The sequence below is a fragment of the Monodon monoceros genome, unplaced genomic scaffold, assembly GCF_005190385.1.
Source record: "Monodon monoceros isolate NGI ecotype Baffin Bay Population unplaced genomic scaffold, NGI_Narwhal_1 Super_Scaffold_12, whole genome shotgun sequence".
Lineage (NCBI taxonomy): Eukaryota > Metazoa > Chordata > Mammalia > Artiodactyla > Monodontidae > Monodon > Monodon monoceros.
Genome location: NW_021703768.1, coordinates 166,520,372 through 166,540,372, shown reverse-complemented (window position 1 = coordinate 166,540,372; position 20,001 = coordinate 166,520,372). Strand labels below are relative to the sequence as shown.

General features: G+C 50.7%; 2 protein-coding genes and 1 non-coding gene across 6 annotated transcripts in view; 2 read left to right on the top strand and 1 right to left on the bottom strand.

The window, feature by feature from the left end:
- SUGP1 (SURP and G-patch domain containing 1) overlaps positions 1 to 18,367 on the bottom strand; it is a 29,899-nt gene extending 11,532 nt beyond the window's left edge. The window contains exons 1-7 of one of the 3 annotated variants that reach the window (XR_003792737.1): positions 18,288 to 18,321; positions 16,432 to 16,603; positions 12,157 to 12,257; positions 10,938 to 11,138; positions 8,511 to 8,634; positions 8,082 to 8,182; positions 7,014 to 7,137 (exon numbers count right to left, since the gene is read on the bottom strand). Coding sequence is in view for 2 of the 3 variants with exons in the window: in XM_029217467.1 (XP_029073300.1) it covers positions 7,014 to 7,137; positions 8,082 to 8,182; positions 8,511 to 8,634; positions 10,938 to 11,138; positions 12,157 to 12,257; positions 16,432 to 16,603; positions 18,288 to 18,321 (857 nt within the window). In the remaining variant the exon portion in view is untranslated. Of the gene's footprint in view, positions 1 to 7,013; positions 7,138 to 8,081; positions 8,183 to 8,510; positions 8,831 to 10,937; positions 11,139 to 12,156; positions 12,258 to 16,431; positions 16,604 to 18,287 lie in introns of those variants that run through there. The other 2 variants (XM_029217467.1, XM_029217468.1) reach the window with 2 other exon arrangements.
- On the top strand, positions 1,136 to 1,208 carry TRNAE-CUC. The gene has a single exon. It is a non-coding gene; the product is annotated as a tRNA-Glu (tRNA).
- A 326-nt stretch (positions 18,368 to 18,693) lies between the features above and the next one.
- Positions 18,694 to 20,001, top strand: part of MAU2 (MAU2 sister chromatid cohesion factor) — a 34,558-nt gene continuing 33,250 nt past the window's right edge. For both annotated transcript variants that reach the window (XM_029216711.1, XM_029216710.1), the window contains exon 1: positions 18,694 to 18,979. In XM_029216711.1, coding sequence (XP_029072544.1) covers positions 18,701 to 18,979 — 279 coding nt within the window. In that variant the 5' untranslated portion in view covers positions 18,694 to 18,700. The remainder of the gene's footprint in view (positions 18,980 to 20,001) is intronic.

The following is a 20,001-nucleotide window of genomic DNA, read 5'->3' as shown; positions in this document are numbered from 1 at the left end:
TCACACAAGAAGAACTAGACAATCTGAACAGGCCTGTTTTTATTAAATAAATTGAATCAGTAATTAATAACCTTCCAAAAGTTCACTGGTGAATTTCACCAAACATTTAGGGTAGAAATTATACCAATTCTGTACAATCCCTTTCAGAGAACAGAAGCAGAGAGAATACTTCCTAACTTACTCAGTTACCCTCATACCAAAACCAGACAAAAACATTACAAGAAAAGAAAACTATAGACCAACATCTCTCATGAACACAGATGTAAAAATCCTCAACAAAATATTAGCAAACCTAATCCACTAATGTATAAAAAGAATAGACACCACAACCAAGTGGGATTCATTCTAGGCAGGCAAGACTGGTTCAACATTTGAAAATCAAGTAATGTGGGCTTCCCTGGTGGCGCAGCGGTTAAGAATCCGCCTGCCAATGCAGGGAACGTGGGTTCGAGCCCTGGTCCGGGAAGATCCCACATGCCGCGGAGCAATTAAGCCTGTGCGCCACAACTACTGAGCCTGCGCTCTAGAGCCTGCGAGCCACAACTACTGAAGCCCATGTGCCACAACTACTGAAGCCCGCGTGCCTAGAGCCCGTGCTCCGCAACAAGAGCAGCCACTGCAATGAGAAGCCCGCATACTGCAACGAAGAGTAGCCCCTGCTCGCCGCAACTAAAGAAAGCCCACGTGCTGCAGTGAAGATCCAATGCAGCCAAAAACTATAAACAAATGAATAAAAGAAAAGAAAATCAAGTAATGTAATCCATCAGGTCAGCAGGCTAAAAAAGAAAAATCACATGATCATATCAATCACTGTGGAAAAAGCGTTTAATGAAATCTAATACCCATTCATGAGAAAAACTCTCAGTAAACTAGGAGTACAGGCGAACTTCCTCCACTTGATAAAGAATATCTACAAAGAACCTACAGCTAACATCATACTTAATGATGAGAAACCTCAAGCTTTTCCACTAAGAACAGAAACAAGCCAAGAATAATATCCCACCTCCCCAATGCTTTTCATCATCATTCTGGAAGTTCTAACTAATGAAATAAGATGAGAAAAGGAAGTAGAAGGTATACTGAGAAGAAGGAAATATAACATGATCGTCTACATAGAAAAAACAGATGAAGGACTTCCCTGGTGGTCCAGTGGTTAGGACTCTGCACTCTCACTGCTGAGAGCCCAGGTTCAATCCCTGATTGGGGAACTAAGATCCTGCAAGCCACGCGGCGCGACAAAAAATAAAAATAAAAAACACAGATGGGAGAATAGACCAAAAAACCCTGGAACTTAATAAGGTATTATAGCAAGGTTGCAGGATACAAGGTTAAAATACAGAAGTCAATCACTCTCCTATATACCACCAATGAACAAGTAGAACTTGAAACTAAAAACACAATACCATTTACATTAGCATTCCCCCATATAAAATACTTAGGTAAAGGGTAACAAAATATGTACAAGATCTATATGAGGAAAACTAAAAAACTCTGATGAATGAATTCAAAGAAGAACTAAATAAATGAAGAGCTATTCCTTGTTCAAAGATAGGAAGGCTCAATGTTATCAAGATGTCAGTTATTCCCAACTTGATTTCTAGATTCAATGCAATTCCAGTCAAAATCATTTATTCTGTGGATACTGACAAACTCATTCTAGAGCTTATATAAAGAGACAAACAACCCACAATAGCCAACACAATACTGAAGAACAAAGTTGGAGGACTGATACTACCTGACTTCGGGACTTACTGTAAAGCTACAGTAATCAAGGCAGTGGGGTATTAGTGAAAGAATGGACAAAGAGATCAACAGAACAGAACAAAGAGCCCAGAAACAGATCCACATACATATAGTCTGTTCTTTGACAAAGGAGCAAAAGCAATACAATGGAGCAAAGACAGTCTTTTCAACAAATGGTGCTGAAACTGGACATCCACATGCAAAAAAAACACAAACAAACAAAGAATCTAGAAACAGACCTCATAACCTTCACAAAAATTAACTAAAAATGTATCACTGACCTAAACGTAAAACATAAAACTATAAAACATAGGAGAATACCTACATAACCTTGGGTATGGCAATAACTTTTTAGATACAACACCAAAGGCATGATCCATGAAAGCAACTGATAAGCTGGACTTCATTAAAATGAAAAACTTCTGCTCTGCAAAGGACAACATCAAGAGAATGAGGAGAAAAAGCCACAGACTGGGAGAAATATTTGCAAAAGACACATCTGATAAAGACTGTTATCCAAAATATACAAAGGAGACTTCCCTGGTGGTGCTGTGTTTAAAAATCCGCCTGCCAATGCAGGGGACACGGGTTTGATCCCTGGTCCGGGAAGATCCCACGTGCCATGGAGCAACTAAGCCCGTGCGCCACAACTACTGAGCCCATGCACTGCAACTACTGAAGCCCGCATGCTTAGAGCCCATGCCCCGCAGCAAGAGAAGCCACTGCAATGAGAAGCCCACGTACTGCAATGAAGAGTAGCCCCCGCTTACCACAACTAGAGAAAGCCCACGCGCAGCAATGAAGACCCAACACAGCCAGAAAAAAACAAACAAAAAAATCCAAAATATACAAAGAACTCTTAACACCCAACAATAAAAAAAAACAAGCCAATTAAAAAATGGGGGCTTCCCTGGTGGTGCAGTGGTTGGGAGTCCACCTGCTGATGCAGGGGACACGGGTTTGTGCCCCGGTCAGGGAAGATCCCACATGCCGTGGAATGGCTGGGCCCGTGAGCCACGGCCACTGAGCCTGCGCGTCCGGAGCCTGTGCTCCGCAACGGGAGAGACCACAACAGTGAGAGGCCCATGTACCACCAAAAAAAAAAAAATGGGCCAATGACCTTAACACATGAGACTCACCAAAGATTTACAGATGGCAAGTAAGCATTATGAAAAGATACTTCCCTTCATGTCATCAGGAAAATGCAAATCAAAACAATGAATATCACTACACATCTATAAGAACGGCCAAAATCCAAAACACTGACAACATCAAATGTTGATACGGAGCTACTGAAACTCTCATTCGTTGCTGCGGGGAATGCAGATGGTACAAGCCATTTTGGAAGACAGTTAGGCTGTTTCTTACAAAACTAAATATACCATACAATCCAGCAATCACACTTCTTGGTATAAAAGAGTTGAAAATTTATGTCCACACAAAGACCCTGCACACTGATGTTTACAACAACTTTGTTCATAATTGCCAAAACTTGGGAGCGACCGAGATGTCCTGCAGGAGGTGAATAGGTAAATAAACTGCGGTACATCCAGACAATGGAAAATTATTAAGTGCTAAAAAGAAATGAGCTATCAAGCCAAAAAAAGACTCAGAGGGCTTCCCTGGTGGCGCAGTGGTTGAGAGTCCGCCTGCCGATGCAGGGGAAATGGGTTTGTGCCCCGGTCCGGAAAGATCCCACATGCTGTGGAGTGGCTGGGCCCGTGAGCCATGGCCACTGAGCCTGCGCGTCCGGAGCCTGTGCTCCACGACGGGAGAGGCCACAACAGTGAGAGGCCCGCGTACCACAAAACAAAACAAAACAAAAACAAAAACAAAAAGACTCAGAGCAACCCTAAATACATATTACTAAGTGAAGGAAGCTAATCTGAAAAAGCAACATACTATGATTCCAATTATATGACATTCTGGAAAAGACAAAACTACGTGGTTGCCAGGGGTTAGGGAGGAAAAAGGGATGAACAGGCAGAACACAGGGAATATTAGGGCAGTGAGAATACTCTGTATGATATCATAATGATGGATACATGTCATTACGCATTTGTCCAAACCCATAGAATACGCAACACCAAGAGTGAACCCTAACTATAGACTTTGCGTGATCATGATGTGTCAACGTAGGTTCATCAATTGTAACAAATATACTATTCTGGTGGGCGATGTTGATAATGGGGGAGGCTGTGCATGTTTCGGGGAAGGGGGCACATGGGAAGTCTCTGTAGCTTCCCCTCAATTCTGCTGCGAACCTAAAACTGCTCAAAAAATAACATCTTAAAAAAAATTAAGAGACGAAAGCAAGAAGTCGTTCTAAGAGGGAAGGGAGCAGATGGCTGAATTTAAAAAAGACTTGTAGCAACCAGGACATGGATTTAAAGTGATTTGGTTCCTCCAAGAAAAGCAGACTGGGGAATTCGCCCACTGGGGCAGGGGGGCAGCTCCTAACGGGGTGGGTCTTCTCTAGGCTCACAAGCTTGCCTCTTCCTGGCCTCAGCTGCTGATTCATGCTGATTCTCCTCCGAGATGCTCTGAGAGGCAGCACCCAGGAGCCCCCCATGGGTATGCCTGTCTGCAAGGAGCATAACAGCTCACTATGGGCCCCGGGCACAGGTGCAGGGGATTCTACAACGAAGACCCCCTCTGACTGGTGTAATCCCACCCACAGAGTTAACCAAAGTTATCACTTTAGTGTCTTTTCCTTCCAGACTTTTCCCACTGCAGATTTATTTGAACAGAGCTGTGATTCTATTTTCCATATCCTGATATTTTAAGAATTTCTTAACCCGACAACATAAGGCTTTCCTGTCAGAATGCAGTGTAGCATGGTGGTGAAGGCATCTCCACCAACTGGCCTCCTTGCCTTGCTCACCTGTTAAAGGCCAACACGCCAGGCTGTTGTAAAGAACAACATGGTTCACCCGGGTGATGTGTTAGAGTCACACGTGGCTTGAGGTGTGCTGGCTGCTACCACCTTCAACAACTTGCCTTCCGATGGCCACGATTCCACTGGGGAGATGCAGTTATAGGAGTTTAGCCCACTGGGGCTGGACTTTCATTGTGTTACTAATTTTTCAAGACTATGACAGTGCTATATATATAACATTATTTCTGGGGATGGCATCTCAGAAGTAGAATGACTGGTCAAAGGAACAGACATTTCCAGCTTCTTTACAGATGAGCACAGCTATTACAATTGTTTCCCAAAACTCATAGCTGCTGGGAAATCAGAAGGGAAGGGCCCAGAGCGGCAGGAACACGGGTGGCTGTTAGATTTGGGGTGAGAGGAGCTGCCTTGCACCTGACCCCATGTGAAGATGAAACAGTCTGCTTGGTATGAACCTGCATGCCTTGCCCAGGTCCAATGTGCGGAGTGCCAACTGTAGTTCAGCTCTGGTGTTGAAATGAGCTCCCCCAGACCACGCTGGTCACCTTCAGCTACTTCTCTGCCAGACACCCCCAGGCTCTGTCCTCATCCGTGGCAGTCACCCTCTAGCCTCCATCAAAGCCACACCCAACAAGCTGGATGCCTGCCAGTAATGCCCCCACAAGGCACAAGAGCTGCAGGGAGGGCCTGGAGTCACTTGTGGTGATAATGTCTCTTCGCTTTGACCCCAGGGAAAAGGCTCGGCTGGAGCTGCTGAGCCCTGGAACCCTGTGACCAGGGAGAGCCACCTGCGCTGGGGGTTTTGTACAGAGTTCCACTACCTCGCCCACTTCGCCTGAGATAGATTTTTTGTCAGCTCTTGTCACGCTAAGTGACAGTACACTAAGTTTCCTGTTTAAATAAACTTACTTAGGTAAATGAAGAAGAAAAAAAAAAGACGTAGTGACTTATACCGTAACACTGCAACACTGGTTTGGGTAGTGCAGAGTGGTGGCCAATATCACTACTTTGTGAGGAGATCCTGGGTCTTCTGAACTCTAGACCCAAACACCCCACAGCCCCCATGAAAGCTCCTAGCTGCCCAGGTACCAGACACAGGGACACCTGAAACCCTCAGCAGCCCTTCCCCACCCCCGGCCCCACGCGATGGTTCCCTTCTGCCCCCATGTGCCTCAACCTGGTGTGCCTGACCACCCTCCACAACTGTGGCCAGATGATCCTGGAAGAACAGTTGACCCTGTCACTCCCTATGCAGACCCTCCAAAGGCTCTCAGTGGATACCTGAGCCCTCTGGGACCCAGCCCGGCCGGGCTCCAAGGCCCATCTGCACTGCGTCAACGCTCACCCTGCTCCCCCGCCACGGTGGCACAGCGCCCGCCATCTCTGCCACTTCACTCCTGTGTGGCAGTCCCTCCAGACGCCCTTCACTTTGTTCCATGTCTAGCTCACGCTGGCTCACATGTAGTAGATGCGACTGGCCGCCTGCCCAGCATCCACACCTTCTTCTTTCTTCCTGAGTCCCTGATGGTGTCTAGAGCTGCAGAATCGACCAGCCCAGATGGCTGCTGCTCTAGCACATTCGTTAAAAGCGCCATCGCATCTCCTCACTGACTGAATGGGGACTTGTGTTACTCGTGGCCAAGCGTCCTCATGGGTGCATCACCTCCACAACAGGTTCAGCGTCCACCTCACAAACCTCTGCCGGCCCCCGCCCTGCAGCAGTGACCACCCCCACACACCCCAACATCCAGCCCCCCGACCCGCCTTCCCCCACAAAGAGCTGGGGCTGAACCCACCCAACGAATGACAGAGCGGGGGGAGCACAGACCCAGCCTGAGGGAGTGGTGTGTGACTTTGTGGCTGGGGACAGCAGGGAGGCCAGGATGCTTGTCCCACCCACTCTGTGGAACCTGCACACAGGCTGTGGGTTCCCCCTCCCCAGAGCCTGAGGTATTACATTCCCTGCTTTCCTGCCATTTCCCTTGTGTAAAGATGAGACCCTCAGGGTGCAAACAGTGAACAACAATTCTGTGAGTTTCTGCTCGAGAGCCTGGCCTATTCTGTTACAAGGGAGCAAGGCAAGTGCTAGAGACTTTCTCCATGAGGCACCTGGAAAACACAAGGCCCCAAAGGTCCCCACACACCTGCCTCAGAGATGATTCAGGGCACCGATGTGCACTTGGGGAATGCCTATGCGGTGGCACGCCTAAACTCTGTGGTCAGAAACTCCTGGACCTGAGTCCTGGCCCTGCCAACTTCTTGCCATGGGACCCTAGCACGTCTCAATACCACACCAAGCCCATTTTCTCAGCGGGGGAGCTGTGACTAGGGTGAGAGGTTACCTCTCCAGTGGGTTCCCCCCACCGCTTACCTGAATGCCTGGTTCTCGCGGTTGTTCTGGAGGGCAATGGTTTCCACCTCGGGACCCCCATCCGCTATGAACCTGGCCAACTTTTCTGCGAGGTTCTTGACCTCTTCATCCTCTGGGGGTGAAACTTTAAGCAGGCTGTCAGTACTGAGCTCAACTCACCACACCCAACAGCCTAATTTCTGCTAAGAACCCCGGGCAACAAGAGGGGTTTATTTTAGGAACAATACAAAGAAAAACAGGCAAATGGGAATCAGATTACTGCACTGGAACCAAACACCTGAATTAATATAATAATATATCTTGAGCTTCTGCCCCCCACACCCGACCCCTTCCCACCCCATATGTCTGGGGGTTTTGGACCCACACTGGGACATGGGAACAGAATGTGAGGGAGAGTCTGGGTCCAGGCTGGAGGAGAGATAGGAATCCCCACGTCAGTCTTTCTGCTGGCAGCTGTCCCCCCAGGTCACATGGGGGGATGGGCCTGGCCCACCTCTCCTGGGAAGAAGGTCAGGGCACAGGACTGCGAGTGACAGACATGATGAACCAACGTCTGTGGCCCACATTTGGCTTAAACATCAATCCCCCTGCTGCCAACCAGTACCTGGCTGGGGTTTCACTTCATTACAGCTGGAGACCAGGCAGCATCTCACCCTCCCGACACTCATCCCACCAGCTGACCGTTTTTGTCTCCTGGCCCCCCTCGACAAGTGTCAGTCACTGCATTTGTCTCTAGGTGTCCTCAGTGCCCAGCACGCATCAGGTGCTCATTAGCACTTGTGAAAACGACCATGAACCAAGGGGCAAATGTTCCTCCCCTGTGCCCCATTTACATGCACAGGGCTGAGCTCCTGGACATGACCTTGACCCTTAGATTTCGTCTCAGAGCACTGGCAGGGAGGGCAGTGCTGGTCCCAGCATGACCCCAGCTCCCTGGGAGGGCATAGACCTGCACTGTCAACGCCACCCCACACCACGACGGGTTCCAGGTAAGGAACCCCGATTCCACCTGGGGCGTGGTTTGTCCACACGCCTCCCTAGAACCTCCCACCCCCTTCAGCCACCTACCTTTCTGAGAGGCTGCCTGCAACTTCTGTGCTTCCTTTCTTATCTCAGCCACCTTCTTTCTGTAGTAGAGGAATTCCCTGCTATTCTTATCATGCAAAAACCTGGAGAGTTTTGTAAAACAAAGAGTGGAAAATGAGCAACGGGGATGGGTGGACCCATGCAGCTTCTGAAGACATACTGTGCAAAAGCAAGCTGGTGAGCAGAGACACCTCGATGGGGCCCAAAAGTAAGTCTCCACACCACACTGGGGCCCCTTGCTACCTCTGGTGTGAATTAGAAAGCTCTCAGAACAGTATCTGGCCCACACAAGTAAGCACCCAGCCCCGGCCAGCTTCAGTCACCACCAGGGTTTTACAAGAACATTTGCATGTACTAACATGTGGCAAGAACATTAAGTAGCAGTGGCCTTCCCCTCCCAGAAGTACTTACGAAAATGCTGGGTTATCCTTGTAGTTCTCCATAGCTACTTTTTCTAACTCGGGGCCTCCTTCTGCCACAAAGCGGGCCAATTTCTCTATCACTTTCCGAGTCTCGGCTCCCTCTGGGGGTGAAACTTTAAGGAGGCTGTCAGTACTGGGGTTCAACTCACACACCCCACAGTCAACAGGCACACTCTCTCTACGGACCACAAGGACAGAGGGGTCGGGGGAGAAGAGGGTGAAATGCGGGAGGTTGTCGGGCGTCCCGGGTCCATGCACAAAGCACCATGATGAGGGGTGAGTCGGTCTAGACAGCCTTTGCGAGACATGCTGGAGGGAGAAAAGTGTGTGAGCCTCCCAAAGGCCAAGCCAGTCCCCAGGCTGGCAGGGAGATGTTGGAAAACATAGCCACCCTCCCCCTCCTTTTGCGGAATGCTCAATCCCTTTCTTTACCAGTGTTCAGTACAATAAATCAATTCCCTTTCATCCTTCAAAGACAAATTCTTTTTTTTAAAATATCATTACAAACTCTGATTTTAAGATGTCAGTGGGTTTCAATCCAACACAATTAATATCATCACAGAAGCTCAATCACCCGCTCTGTGGCCAGTGGAGCCTCTTCAAGCTGACTCCCGAGGCCTTTGGACATGACCCCAGTCTCTGATGGCCTCCTCGATACCTGCTGGGACAGGGCACTTCAGGATCATCTCAGACGCTTCCTGCCCAGACCTAGAGCCAGCCATTTCTCCAAGAAGTCCTGGTTTCCATGAGTGAGAACATGTGCTTCCAGACCAACATCTGGGAGCTAGGGACACTCATTGCAACGGGTTTAATTGTTACCTCAGAGCACTTTCAGTGAACACCACTAAAAAATGTATTTTGGGGGCTTCCCTGGTGGCGCAGTGGTTGAGAGTCTGCCTGCCAATGCAGGGGACACGGGTTCGTGCCCCGGTCCGGGAAGATCCCACATGCTGCGGAGCGGCTGGGCCCGTGAGCCATGGCCGCTGAGCCTGCACGTCCGGAGCCTGTGCTCCGCAACGGGAGAGGCCACAACAGTGGGAGGCCCGCGTACCGACAAAAAAAACAAAACAAACAAAACATATATATGTATATATATACACACACACACATATATATTTATATATATATTTTTTTGTATTAGCCTCCACTTTGAGCCACATGGAACTTGCTTTTGTATTTACTGCTGGCCTGTTTCTGAGACTGTCAGCCACCATACAGCTCACATCCCTCATATGAAAACTCCCAGAAGAAATTTCTTGATGTCAGTCAGTGCTTAGGAATGTTTGCTCCTCCTGGCAATGGGGCCAGACACTGAGCCTGTGGCCACTCTTATTCCCCCTGCTGCTTGTACTGCCAGGAAGCTCGCAGGGTTGGGGTGGCGGGGTACAACATGTGGCCTAAGGAGGACCTATAAGAGGTCTCAGAGACATTCTGTGTCTACCTTTTCCCTAAGCCTCATCCTCCTCCCACATGCCTGGCAACAACCCTGACCTGATCACTTTACAAGCACAGGTGCTTTTCTGAGGTTGTATCAACAGCAGGCCATAAAAGCCTCAAGGGCCTTGAGACACCCACTGTCCCTCATAAAGTAGCAGTTCCCAGCAGGGTACCATTGAACTGCCAGGGCCCCTCTCTGAGGGAACACCACACTCACTGACTCCATTCTGACTAATGCTCCAAGCTTCGAGGTTTGCCCCTGATGTGTTTAGATGCACGGCCTGAAGCCGGCACCCTCATCCAGAACAAGAGGCCTAGAGGCTGTCATGGCATGATTATATGGTCGCTTCAGTCTGTCCTGTCAGGGAGACATGACTGTGCTAGCCATCCTGGAGCAGAGGTGGCCTAGGGCCAGGACTTCACACAGCTCGTTCTCCACACAGCACCGACGTCTCGTTCTGAATATGGTCATGGCTGGATGCACTAGGAGTGCCACCATCACCACCCTCCTCCGCCCTCCTCCACCATGGGGCTGGAACTGGCTCACCCAAGGCCAATGACTGTCCTTCCCTGGGCAGGAGAGCACGCCCTCCAACCGGCACGCTCATACCTCTGGCCCAAACTCGTGGAGACAAGTACCCGCACTGAGGAGCTCCTCTTCTAGTACTGGATGAGGAGGGCACAAGTGAATGCTCCCCTGAGAACGCCCCCCCGGAGGCCAGCCCCCACACAAGTGGACAGTGGGTCCCACAGCTCCCAGGATGAAGCCCACACTCTGCGGCCCCTCCATGCTCCCCATGCTCTGCTCCCCACCCCTTCCTTCACCTCGCTCATCCTGAAGGCTCAGCCTGGAGGCACCCCCTGACCACAGCCCCAAGCACCCCACAGCCCTGGCTGCGCTGTCCCCGGTGCCCGTGGACCCTGCTGGAGCAGCTGGAGGGGCAGCCGTGGAAGGGGGGCAGCAGCCCCGGCCCCTCACCTTTGATCTCCAGCCACTGTTCATAGTCCTCCTCGTCGTCCTCGTCAGGAGACTGGAAGACGCTCGGGCGGCTGGCCACGGGCAGCTGCTTGGCGTGCACGTAGTTCTTCATCTGGCCCGGCGGGCTACTGATGAGGGGGGGCCTCTTCCCAGTGCGCGGGAGCACACGAGGCGGGGCAGCGGGCGCGCTCGGGCGGGCATCTTGGGATACAAGGAAGGATACCCACACTCAAGGTCTGTGGTGCAGGTTTCCTATCTTCCTGCCTAACCTGCACACCCTGAGCCCCAGGTGGCTGGGTTCTTAACTTCTCGCATAGCACTGGTAGGCAGTGGGTGACCAGAAGTGCTCAGGGAGGACGCCACCCCCATTTTACAGATGAGGACCCCTGAGGCGCAGAGAAGAACCTACTGTGGTCACCCTGCCCGGGTCTCTGCAGGCGGCAACTCTGGCAGTAGGTGCCTCTGATGCCTATATCCATAGACTAGGGATGCTGCAGCTCTTCCGGATGAGACCTGAACCCCCACGTCCAGCTTACACTCACTGCCTCTGCTTGTCAGTAGCGGGCTGGAGCCAGTCTATTTGGTACTTTTCAAACACGACTCATGGCATGAGACCCTGCAGTGAAGAGCTCATATAGCCCTTTCTCCCTCTCTGTGGGCAAACTTGGCCTTGGGTTAACTGTCTTCACTGTTACCTGGGAAACCTGACAAAGGTTGAAGGTCAGCTGTTTCACCAGTAACTTTCTTACAGTAAAAATGAGACTGGTAAACTGCACAACCACAGATACAGGTGGGCTTCCCACAGGTGGTGATTCTCACACCTGGCGTGTCCCATGGGGCTCCTGTGGGCCAAGCGCACCCGTCCCCCGCCCCTGCCCGAAGAGGGTCCTGTTCCTTGCACCTGGGCTGCCACTCTGACTCAAGCCTCAGTCCCACAACCCTGGGGCATGCTTAGTCCTGGCCCCTACCCCTGGATCAAAACCTGGCTTCTTTGTCTCCACTTCTTGCGGGTAAGCATCTAGAGGGCAAGGTCTGCACTCTCCCCTTGGGCGTTTAGCGTGAGGACGAGTAGAATGAGGGCGCTCAATGAACGAGGGGTGAGAGGAACAAGTCTAAGGTAGGACCTGCCATTTCTGAGGTGCTGAGGGACCCTTGGGAGAGAAAGCCAGCAGAGGGAGCTCTAGGAGGAGGTGAGATGGGAGGGGGAGACTGCACTCACCTGTGCTGGTCTGTGCCTTCTGCAACTTCAGAAACTGCTGCAAGAAGCTGCCGTCGTTGGCAAACTTGTTGGAAACATTAGAGTTGTGTGCATTTGCAATTCTAGACCCGAGACAGAGAACAGACAGGGTAAGCCTTGAGAAGAGGGGAGGGAGCACGCCTTGCCGGCCTCAGTCCCACCCCCACCCCTGTGTTCTCACCTAAGGGGACCCAAAACAGGCCCCCAAAGATGCCAGGGAACAACTGAGTGCACAGAGCAGTCTTCAGAGTAGTAAGATGGAACAATCTTGTTCTAGTCAAAGCAATCCCATCTGTGCTGGTGTTCTCTCTACCCGCATGTTGACCTTCCAGGCCCAAAGGGCCTCCCCAAGAAGATGGCTCAGAACCATCTGCCATACTTATTGTTAACAAATCATCTGGGTTATCACTGACTCTTACGTCTGTTTTCCCAGCTAGACTGCAGAGTTCTCAAAGGCAGGGCCTATGTCTGTACCTGCGTGTGACCGCAGTTCCATGCCTGGGTCAGCCAGCGCTTCTGTGGGTTTCACATGTTCAGAGGAAAATACCCAAAGCAATTTCTTGGTGGGAGAATTACAGGGGAATTTTATATTTTTATTACTTTCTCTTTTTGAAAAGAATATGGTTTATTTTGAAATAAGAAAAATTTATTTTTAACGAACACAAAAGCAAACTCAGGGGCCTAAATGTTTAATTCAAATTCATCTTTCCTTATCAAAAAAGTGATAGAGGCTCATTATGAGCAAATGGGAACGTGGAAAAAAACAGAAATGTAGAAAGCAAGGAGAAAACCCTAAAAAAGTCTCCTCACCTCACAAGAGCCACAATTAATACTTTGATATACTTCTTTGATTTGCCCCTTAGATTAGAAATAGAGGAAATAAGGCTGTGATCGTAGCATATATTCTACTTCTTTCATCTTTTCCTACAGCATACTATCTTGCTCTAACCTCAGAAACTCCTCGTATGTGCTGCTTTTAGGGGCACATCCATCATACAGACACACCCAATAACTGAAAAAGCTCAGGGAGCCCACAGGTCTGAACTTTTTCCTTTAAAGTAAAGTTTTATCCTCCTAGAAATCCGTTCTAATGAAGTAAAAGTGGAAAAAAACCTAAGTAGTCAACAAGGGGCACTGGTTAAATAAATTACGAGACATCCATAAGGCAGATGGAGTGGCCCTGAAAAGTTAAATTCTTATGAATAAAGCAACCAAGCACAACGTTAAATGAAAAACAAAAAGGCAGGATATAAAACAGTATCTACAGGGTGGTCCTACTTATGTAAAAATATATTTGACTGAAAAATTGTTACAAAAATCCATCAAATGCAACCAGCACTTGCCTCTGGGTTGCAGGATTACAAGTGATTTTATTTCTTCCTCATTTTCTTCTCCTCTACTTCCCAGGTTTTCTACCACATATATGAATTATCTTTAAAGTTAAAAAACAAAAGAGAGGGCTTCCCTGGTGGCACAGTGGTTGAGAGTCTGCCTGCCGATCCAGGGGACACGGGTTCGTGCCCCGGTCCGGGAAGATCCCACATGCCTCAAAGTGGCTGAGCCTGCGCATCTGGAGCCTGTGCTCCGCAACGGGAGAGGCCACAACAGTGAGAGGCCCGCGTACAGCAAAAAAAAAAAAAAAAACAAAAGAGAGAGAGAAGGCAGTAAAAGTTATTTTATGTGAAAGAGAAAGTTCTGCTGATAACCAGCCTTGGCATTAAACAAGCAGGGCCTTCTAGTGACCCTGGCCCTGTCCTCATGCTGTGTGCACCTCCCTCAGGAGGGACAGAAAGAAGGCAGGGACAATGAAGGACAAGAAAATACTTCGGGGGGAATTCTCTGGCGGTCCAGTGATTAGGACTCCGCACTTTCACTGCCAAGGGCCTGGGTTCAATCCCTGGTCAGGGAACTAAGACCCCGCAAGCCATACGGTGCGGCCAAAAAAAAACCCCCAAAAAACACTTTGGGTCAGCAGCATGTCAGCACACAAATCCCACTTGAAAACCACCCATAACAAATGGCAGAGGCTTCCCTGGTGGTGCAGTGGTTAAGAATCCGCATGCCAACGCAGGGGACATGGGGCCCTGGTCCGGGAAGATCCCACATGCCGCGGAGCAACGAAGCCCATGCGCCACAACTACTGAGCCTGCGCTCTGGAGCCCGGCCACAACTAATGAAGCCTGCGCCTGGAGCCTATGCTCTGCAACAAGAGAAGCCACTGCAATAAGAAGCCCTTGGCAACTAGAGAGAGCCCACGCACAGACACGGAAGACCCAACGCAGCCAATAAATAAGTAAATAAATAAATAAAATCTATTTTTTTAAAAATGGCAGGGGTTATCACACAGCTGTTAAATGATGGCTTTTGATGAACAGATAAACAAAACATGGTCCATCCACACAATGGAATATTATTCAGCCACCAAAAAAAGGAATGAAGTACTGACACATGCTACAAAGTGATGAACCTTGAAAACATCACGTCCAGTGAAAAGAGCCAGACAGAAAAGGCCGCGTATTACATGAAATATCTAGAGTAGGTAAATCCACACAGACAGAAAGTAGATTAGTCGTTGTCAGGGGCTGAGGGAAGAGGGAATGGGGAGTGATTGCTAATGGGCAAGGGGTTTCTTTCTGGAGTGACAAAATGTTCTGGAATTAGTGGTAATAGTTGCACAATGCTGTGAATATACTGAAAACCACTAGGTTGTATAGTTTAAAAAGTCAATTTTATGGCATGTAAGTCATATCTTAATATGAATAAATAAAACTTTAACACTGTAGCGGTTCTAAAGAGTTGTAACGCGGGGGTTGGGGGGAAGCTTTTCCTTTAAAAAGTGGGGGGCGGGGGGGGCTTCCCTGGTGGCGCAGTGGTTGAGAGTCTGCCTGCCGATGCAGGGAACGCGGGTTCGTGCCCCGGTCCGGGAGGACCCCGCATGCCGCGGAGCCGCTGGGCCCGTGAGCCATGGCCGCTGAGCCTGCACGTCCGGAGCCTGTGCTCCTCAGCGGGAGAGGCCACAACAGTGAGAGGCCCGCGTATCACAAAAAAAAAAAAAAAAGTGGGGGGTGGGGGAAGTGACATATGAAACTAACCACAATTTAGTGAAACAAAGCAATGACATGGGAAGGGAGTATATCAAAATGGTTCTCTTGAGGCAACCTGAATGTTTCTTATTTCTGCAGCACGAAATTCTGAGGTGTTCTAAGCTTTTACAATGGGGAAAACAACCTTATTTTCAGAGCTACCTGTACTCTGCACCCACCCACCTGATGTTCCTTTTTGGCTGCCTGATCCTGGCGCTGAGATCCAGCAGCCTCCAGGGGTCCCTCTTGGAAGCAGTCCTACAGGCCTTTCCCATCTTTGTGCAAGTCCTTCCATAACCCCAGGGGTGACAGTCCACAAGCCCACCCACAGATCATTCAACATCCAGTCCCCACGTTCCTGAACACCCTGGAGGTTCCAACAAGAATAAAGTCTAAGTTCCGCCCTCAAGGAGAAGCCACGGACTCTTAGAAAAGGTGGGAGCTGGAACAGAGCCTTAGTGGAGGGCTAACATGCTCCACACTTCAGACCGCAGAGGAAGGGGCTTGTCTCTGTCAACCTCCAGCCTGAAATTCTTGGATCTTGTCACCCTGATCACACCACCCCTGCTCAAAACTCTTGGGTGCCCTCATGATCACACCACCCCTGCTCAAAACTCTTGGGTGCCCTCAGAGCCTCTCAGGACAGTCAGGAGGAAACCCTCTCTCCTGGCTCAGAAACAGCCCCTTTGGTGCAGCAGCTCGAGCTGCCTGACACACAGGGGCTCGCCTCCCTTCTGCCCTTTGCAGTCCTTTCCTGCTTCCTCAAAGGGCTGGCTCTGCCTGGGGCCTTCAGAACGCAGAGCCTCTTCTGCATCCCTACGGCAGCTGCTGCATCTGGGAGCACACTGCCTCATGTTACCTACCAGAGCATCCCTTCACAAGTAGACTGTGAGCCCCATAAAGGCAGAGATGGAATCTGGGTTTTTGCTCCGTGCTCCGTCCCACAACAGGTCAGCAGTAAATAACCACTGAGTGAAAGAGTTGGCAGCCATCCTCTGGGCTCCCATACACCCCTTGTTTCTCTCCTGCCACACAGCCTCCTGGAAGTGCACCTGCGTTCCTCCTTGCACCATCAGGCTGTGGCTAGATGCAGAAACACCTCGACTACTCTCGCAAGCAAAACCCTCTGTTGGTGACCCTCGAAGACCCTAATCCAGCCTCAGGGTAGACTTACTCGCCAGGATGCCGGGGCTGAGGGCTGGCCACCTGATTCTGCTTGGCTTTCTGCTCCATTTTGGCTTCAATTTCCCGTTTCTTCTGAGCAATGAGCTCCTCCTGGTGAAGGATGTTCATGTTCATTTTTCCAGACTTGGGAGGAGCAACCCCAAACCACCGGTTAGCCTTTCCTGGGGAGGAAAAAGAAGTACAACAGAAATCACCTTTGCTCCAAAAACATGCCCAGCAGCTGCTATGGGAGCAGCCCAGATGCTGCTGCCCGCAGCAACTGACATTCAGATTGACATTCACACATCTGTTCCTTCATTTATTTAGCAAACATTTACTGAGTTATGCACCAGATGCTGTACTTGGTGCTAATCAAGACAGAAGGGGCCTCTGCCCATGTGGGATTCACCTCTGGCTGAGGAGACAAAAGACTTGTAACAAAAAAGTAGTTGCAAAATCATGATAAGAGCTCTCTGCTGGAAACAAAAAAAGAGATGAGAAAGCATAACAGAGGACCACCTATACAGCCAGCCAGAAAATAACCTTTAAAAAAGGGGACATTTAAGCTAAAACCAGAAAGATAAAGAGGTGGCTTCCTGAAAAGCCACATGGGGAGTGATCTGGGCAGAGTAAGAAGCAGAGGTCCAATGTAGTCAGAGCAGGCGGTTCCAGGGGTGGGGCTAGCGGGGGTAGGGCAAGATAGGGAGTCTGAGTTTTACTTAAAGGGTTTTAGGAAGTGACTGGGGAGTATTAAGCTGATAAGATCTAACTGGTATTTTTATTTTTAAGATCATTCTGTCTACTGATTGGACAGAGTGCATAGGCAGCAAGGAGACCAACGAGGAGGCTTACTGGCTCCAAGCAAAAGATGATGGTGTCTTCAGACAAGGGTGGTAGTTGTGGAGATGGAGAAGACACCTCGAACGTTCCCCATGGGACTCAAAATAAAATCCAAATTCTGAAAGCCGATTTTCAAGACGCTGCCAGAGATGGCTCCCCTCCCCACTTCCACTTCATCCCTGACATTCTTCAAAATGACAAGCTCTCAAGGCCTTTGCACTTGCTGTCCCCCTCTGCATAGAAGGCTCTGCCTTCCAGGCCTTCCAATAGTTGGCATCTTCTCATCTCAAATATCTTCTGCTCAAAAAGGCTTTCCTTGACCACCCAATATCAGCAACCTGCACCTCCACTCTCTCGTATCATTATAACTCACTCTCTGTAAAGATTTCCTTTTTTGTGCATTGTGATGCCCCAGTAGAAAGTAGCCTTCAGGAAGGCATGGCCCCGTTTTGGTTACACTACATGCTCAGCAACTAGCACAGTGCCTAGCACACAATGAATATTTCTTCCACGTATCCCAGTCTGGGTGGAGGGCTAGGGCTGGGGTGGTGGAAGAATAAGGCTTGTGCTAAAGTAGGGGCTCTAAAGACCCAGGAAAATGTGTACAGGGAGGCCAAGTGCAGTTCGGAAAAACAGCTTTTCCAGAAAGCGGGATACAGGCCAGTCAGGAGCTGCCACGAAGAGAGGCGCAGGACAGCCCAAGGTTGCCACTGGCTCGGGGAGCGGAGCTCTGAGCAGCCCTGAAGGCGGTTATTTCGGAAAGCAGGCGCAGGGCAGATCCCGGTGGCGGCCTTTAAGGAAAGCCTGGCGTCCTCAGCAAACCAGCGGTTGGGGGGGGTGGGCGGGGACGGGGTAACTGGGTCTGGGGTCTCGGGAGACGGGGGTGGTGCAGAAGCCGCCTCTTCCAGCCACCGAGAAGCTGAGGCTAAGGGCCGGCGGGTTGAGGTAGGCCCGACGGTAGGGCTAAGCAAAGACTCATAGCCCGAACACCCAGGCAGACGCTTGCGGGGAGGCGGGGGCTGTTACCTGCAACATCCCGGTTGTCCATCTTGAGACTCATCCAATCCCACAATGCTCCGGCGCCACCGGGGGCGGAGGGGTGGTGGTGGCGGGGGGCGCTTGTTATAGTACGCATGGCCTGATGGGAGATGTAGTCCGCATCGCCAAGCCACGCCCTGCCATTGCTTGGACACCTGGGGTCTTCACCCTAGGAATGCAAACCTCAGCCCATCGGAAATCTCCGATCACAGTCCCGCGGACCAGAGGGTGTCGCCTTTTCTCAGACCTTCCCGGAGCCGCGGCCACTCCAAATACAAACTACATGTTCCAGGATGCTTTGTACAGAAGCTCTCGCGAGAAACGCGAGGCGCTCCCGGCCCCGCCCCGTGCGCCTGCTTCCGCCTCCCTGTGGCTGCAGATTGTTGTTGGGGGAGGCCAAAATGGCGGCTCAGGCGGCGGCGGCGGCGGCTCAGGCTGCGGCGGCCCAGGCAGCGCAGGCCGAGGCGGCTGAGTCGTGGTACCTGGCGCTCCTGGGCTTTGCCGAACACTTCCGCACTTCCAGCCCGCCCAAGATCCGCCTGTGTGTGCACTGCTTGCAGGCCGTGTTCCCCTTCAAGCCGCCGCAGCGCATTGAGGCCCGAACACACCTGCAGCTCGGTTCCGTGCTCTACCACCACACCAAGAACAGCGAGCAGGCGCGCAGCCACCTGGAGAAGGCGGTGAGCGCGGGCCGGGCCGCAAGGGTGGAGGTGCAGGCTCTTTTCCGAGCTTGGGCTGAGGGGTCGCGACCCTGGCGGGCGGGGGCCGCCGGCGCCGCTCCTCCGGGACCTGGGGCGTGACTTCCGCACCAGTAGCAAGACCCCGAAGACGTGAGCCTCTCAGGGGACCCGAGGAAACTCGCCCCGTACCGTACTTAATGTTTCTGGTGACAGGCAGAGGCCTAGGACTCCGGTCCGGGTACTCCGACAGTTGCGTCTTTCAGGAGCAGCAGGGTTGTGCCCTCATCAGTGATGAGGGGAGTCATAGGTGAGAGACAGAGGCCCAGAGCCTAGAGGCAGTCGTTTTAAGTCCTGTAAAAGGCAGAACTGGGCGGGGGGTGGGGGGGTGTCTGGATTCCAGGGCTTAGGGCTCCTGCTTTCTCCGTATCTACCTGTGACATCTCTTCCTCCCACCATCCACTCAACCGTCCCCTTCAGAGGGCAGGCCCTATCTTCCCATGTTGACCTGTGGGATCTTGGTGCCTCAAAAAATGTGGGAAAGTGGCCATCATTCTTCCCTTTCTGGCTGTGCAGTTGTTTCTACTAAGAGCAACACTGCGCTCCTGTCATACGGTGTCTCCATTTGCCGTTTACCCAGCTTTATTCTGCTTAGAGGAGGGACTTCTTTTTTTTTCTTTTTTTTTTTAATGGTTACTTTCTTCCTGTCAGAGGTATGAGGTGAGTTTTTTTCTTGTTTTTTTTTTTTTTTGATGTTGGGAGTAGGAGTTTATTTATTCATGTATTTTTGCTATGTTGGGTCTTCGTTTCTGTGCGAGGGCTTTCTCTAGCTGTGGCAAGTGGGGGCCACTCACTATCGCGGCTTCTCGTTGCAGAGCACAGGCTCCAGACGCGCAGGCTCAGTAGTTGTGGCTCACGGGCCTAGTTGCTCCGCGGCACGTGGGATCCTCCCAGACCGGGGCTCGAACCCGTGTCCCCTGCATCGGCAGGCAGACTCCCAACCACTGCGCCACCAGGGAAGCCCA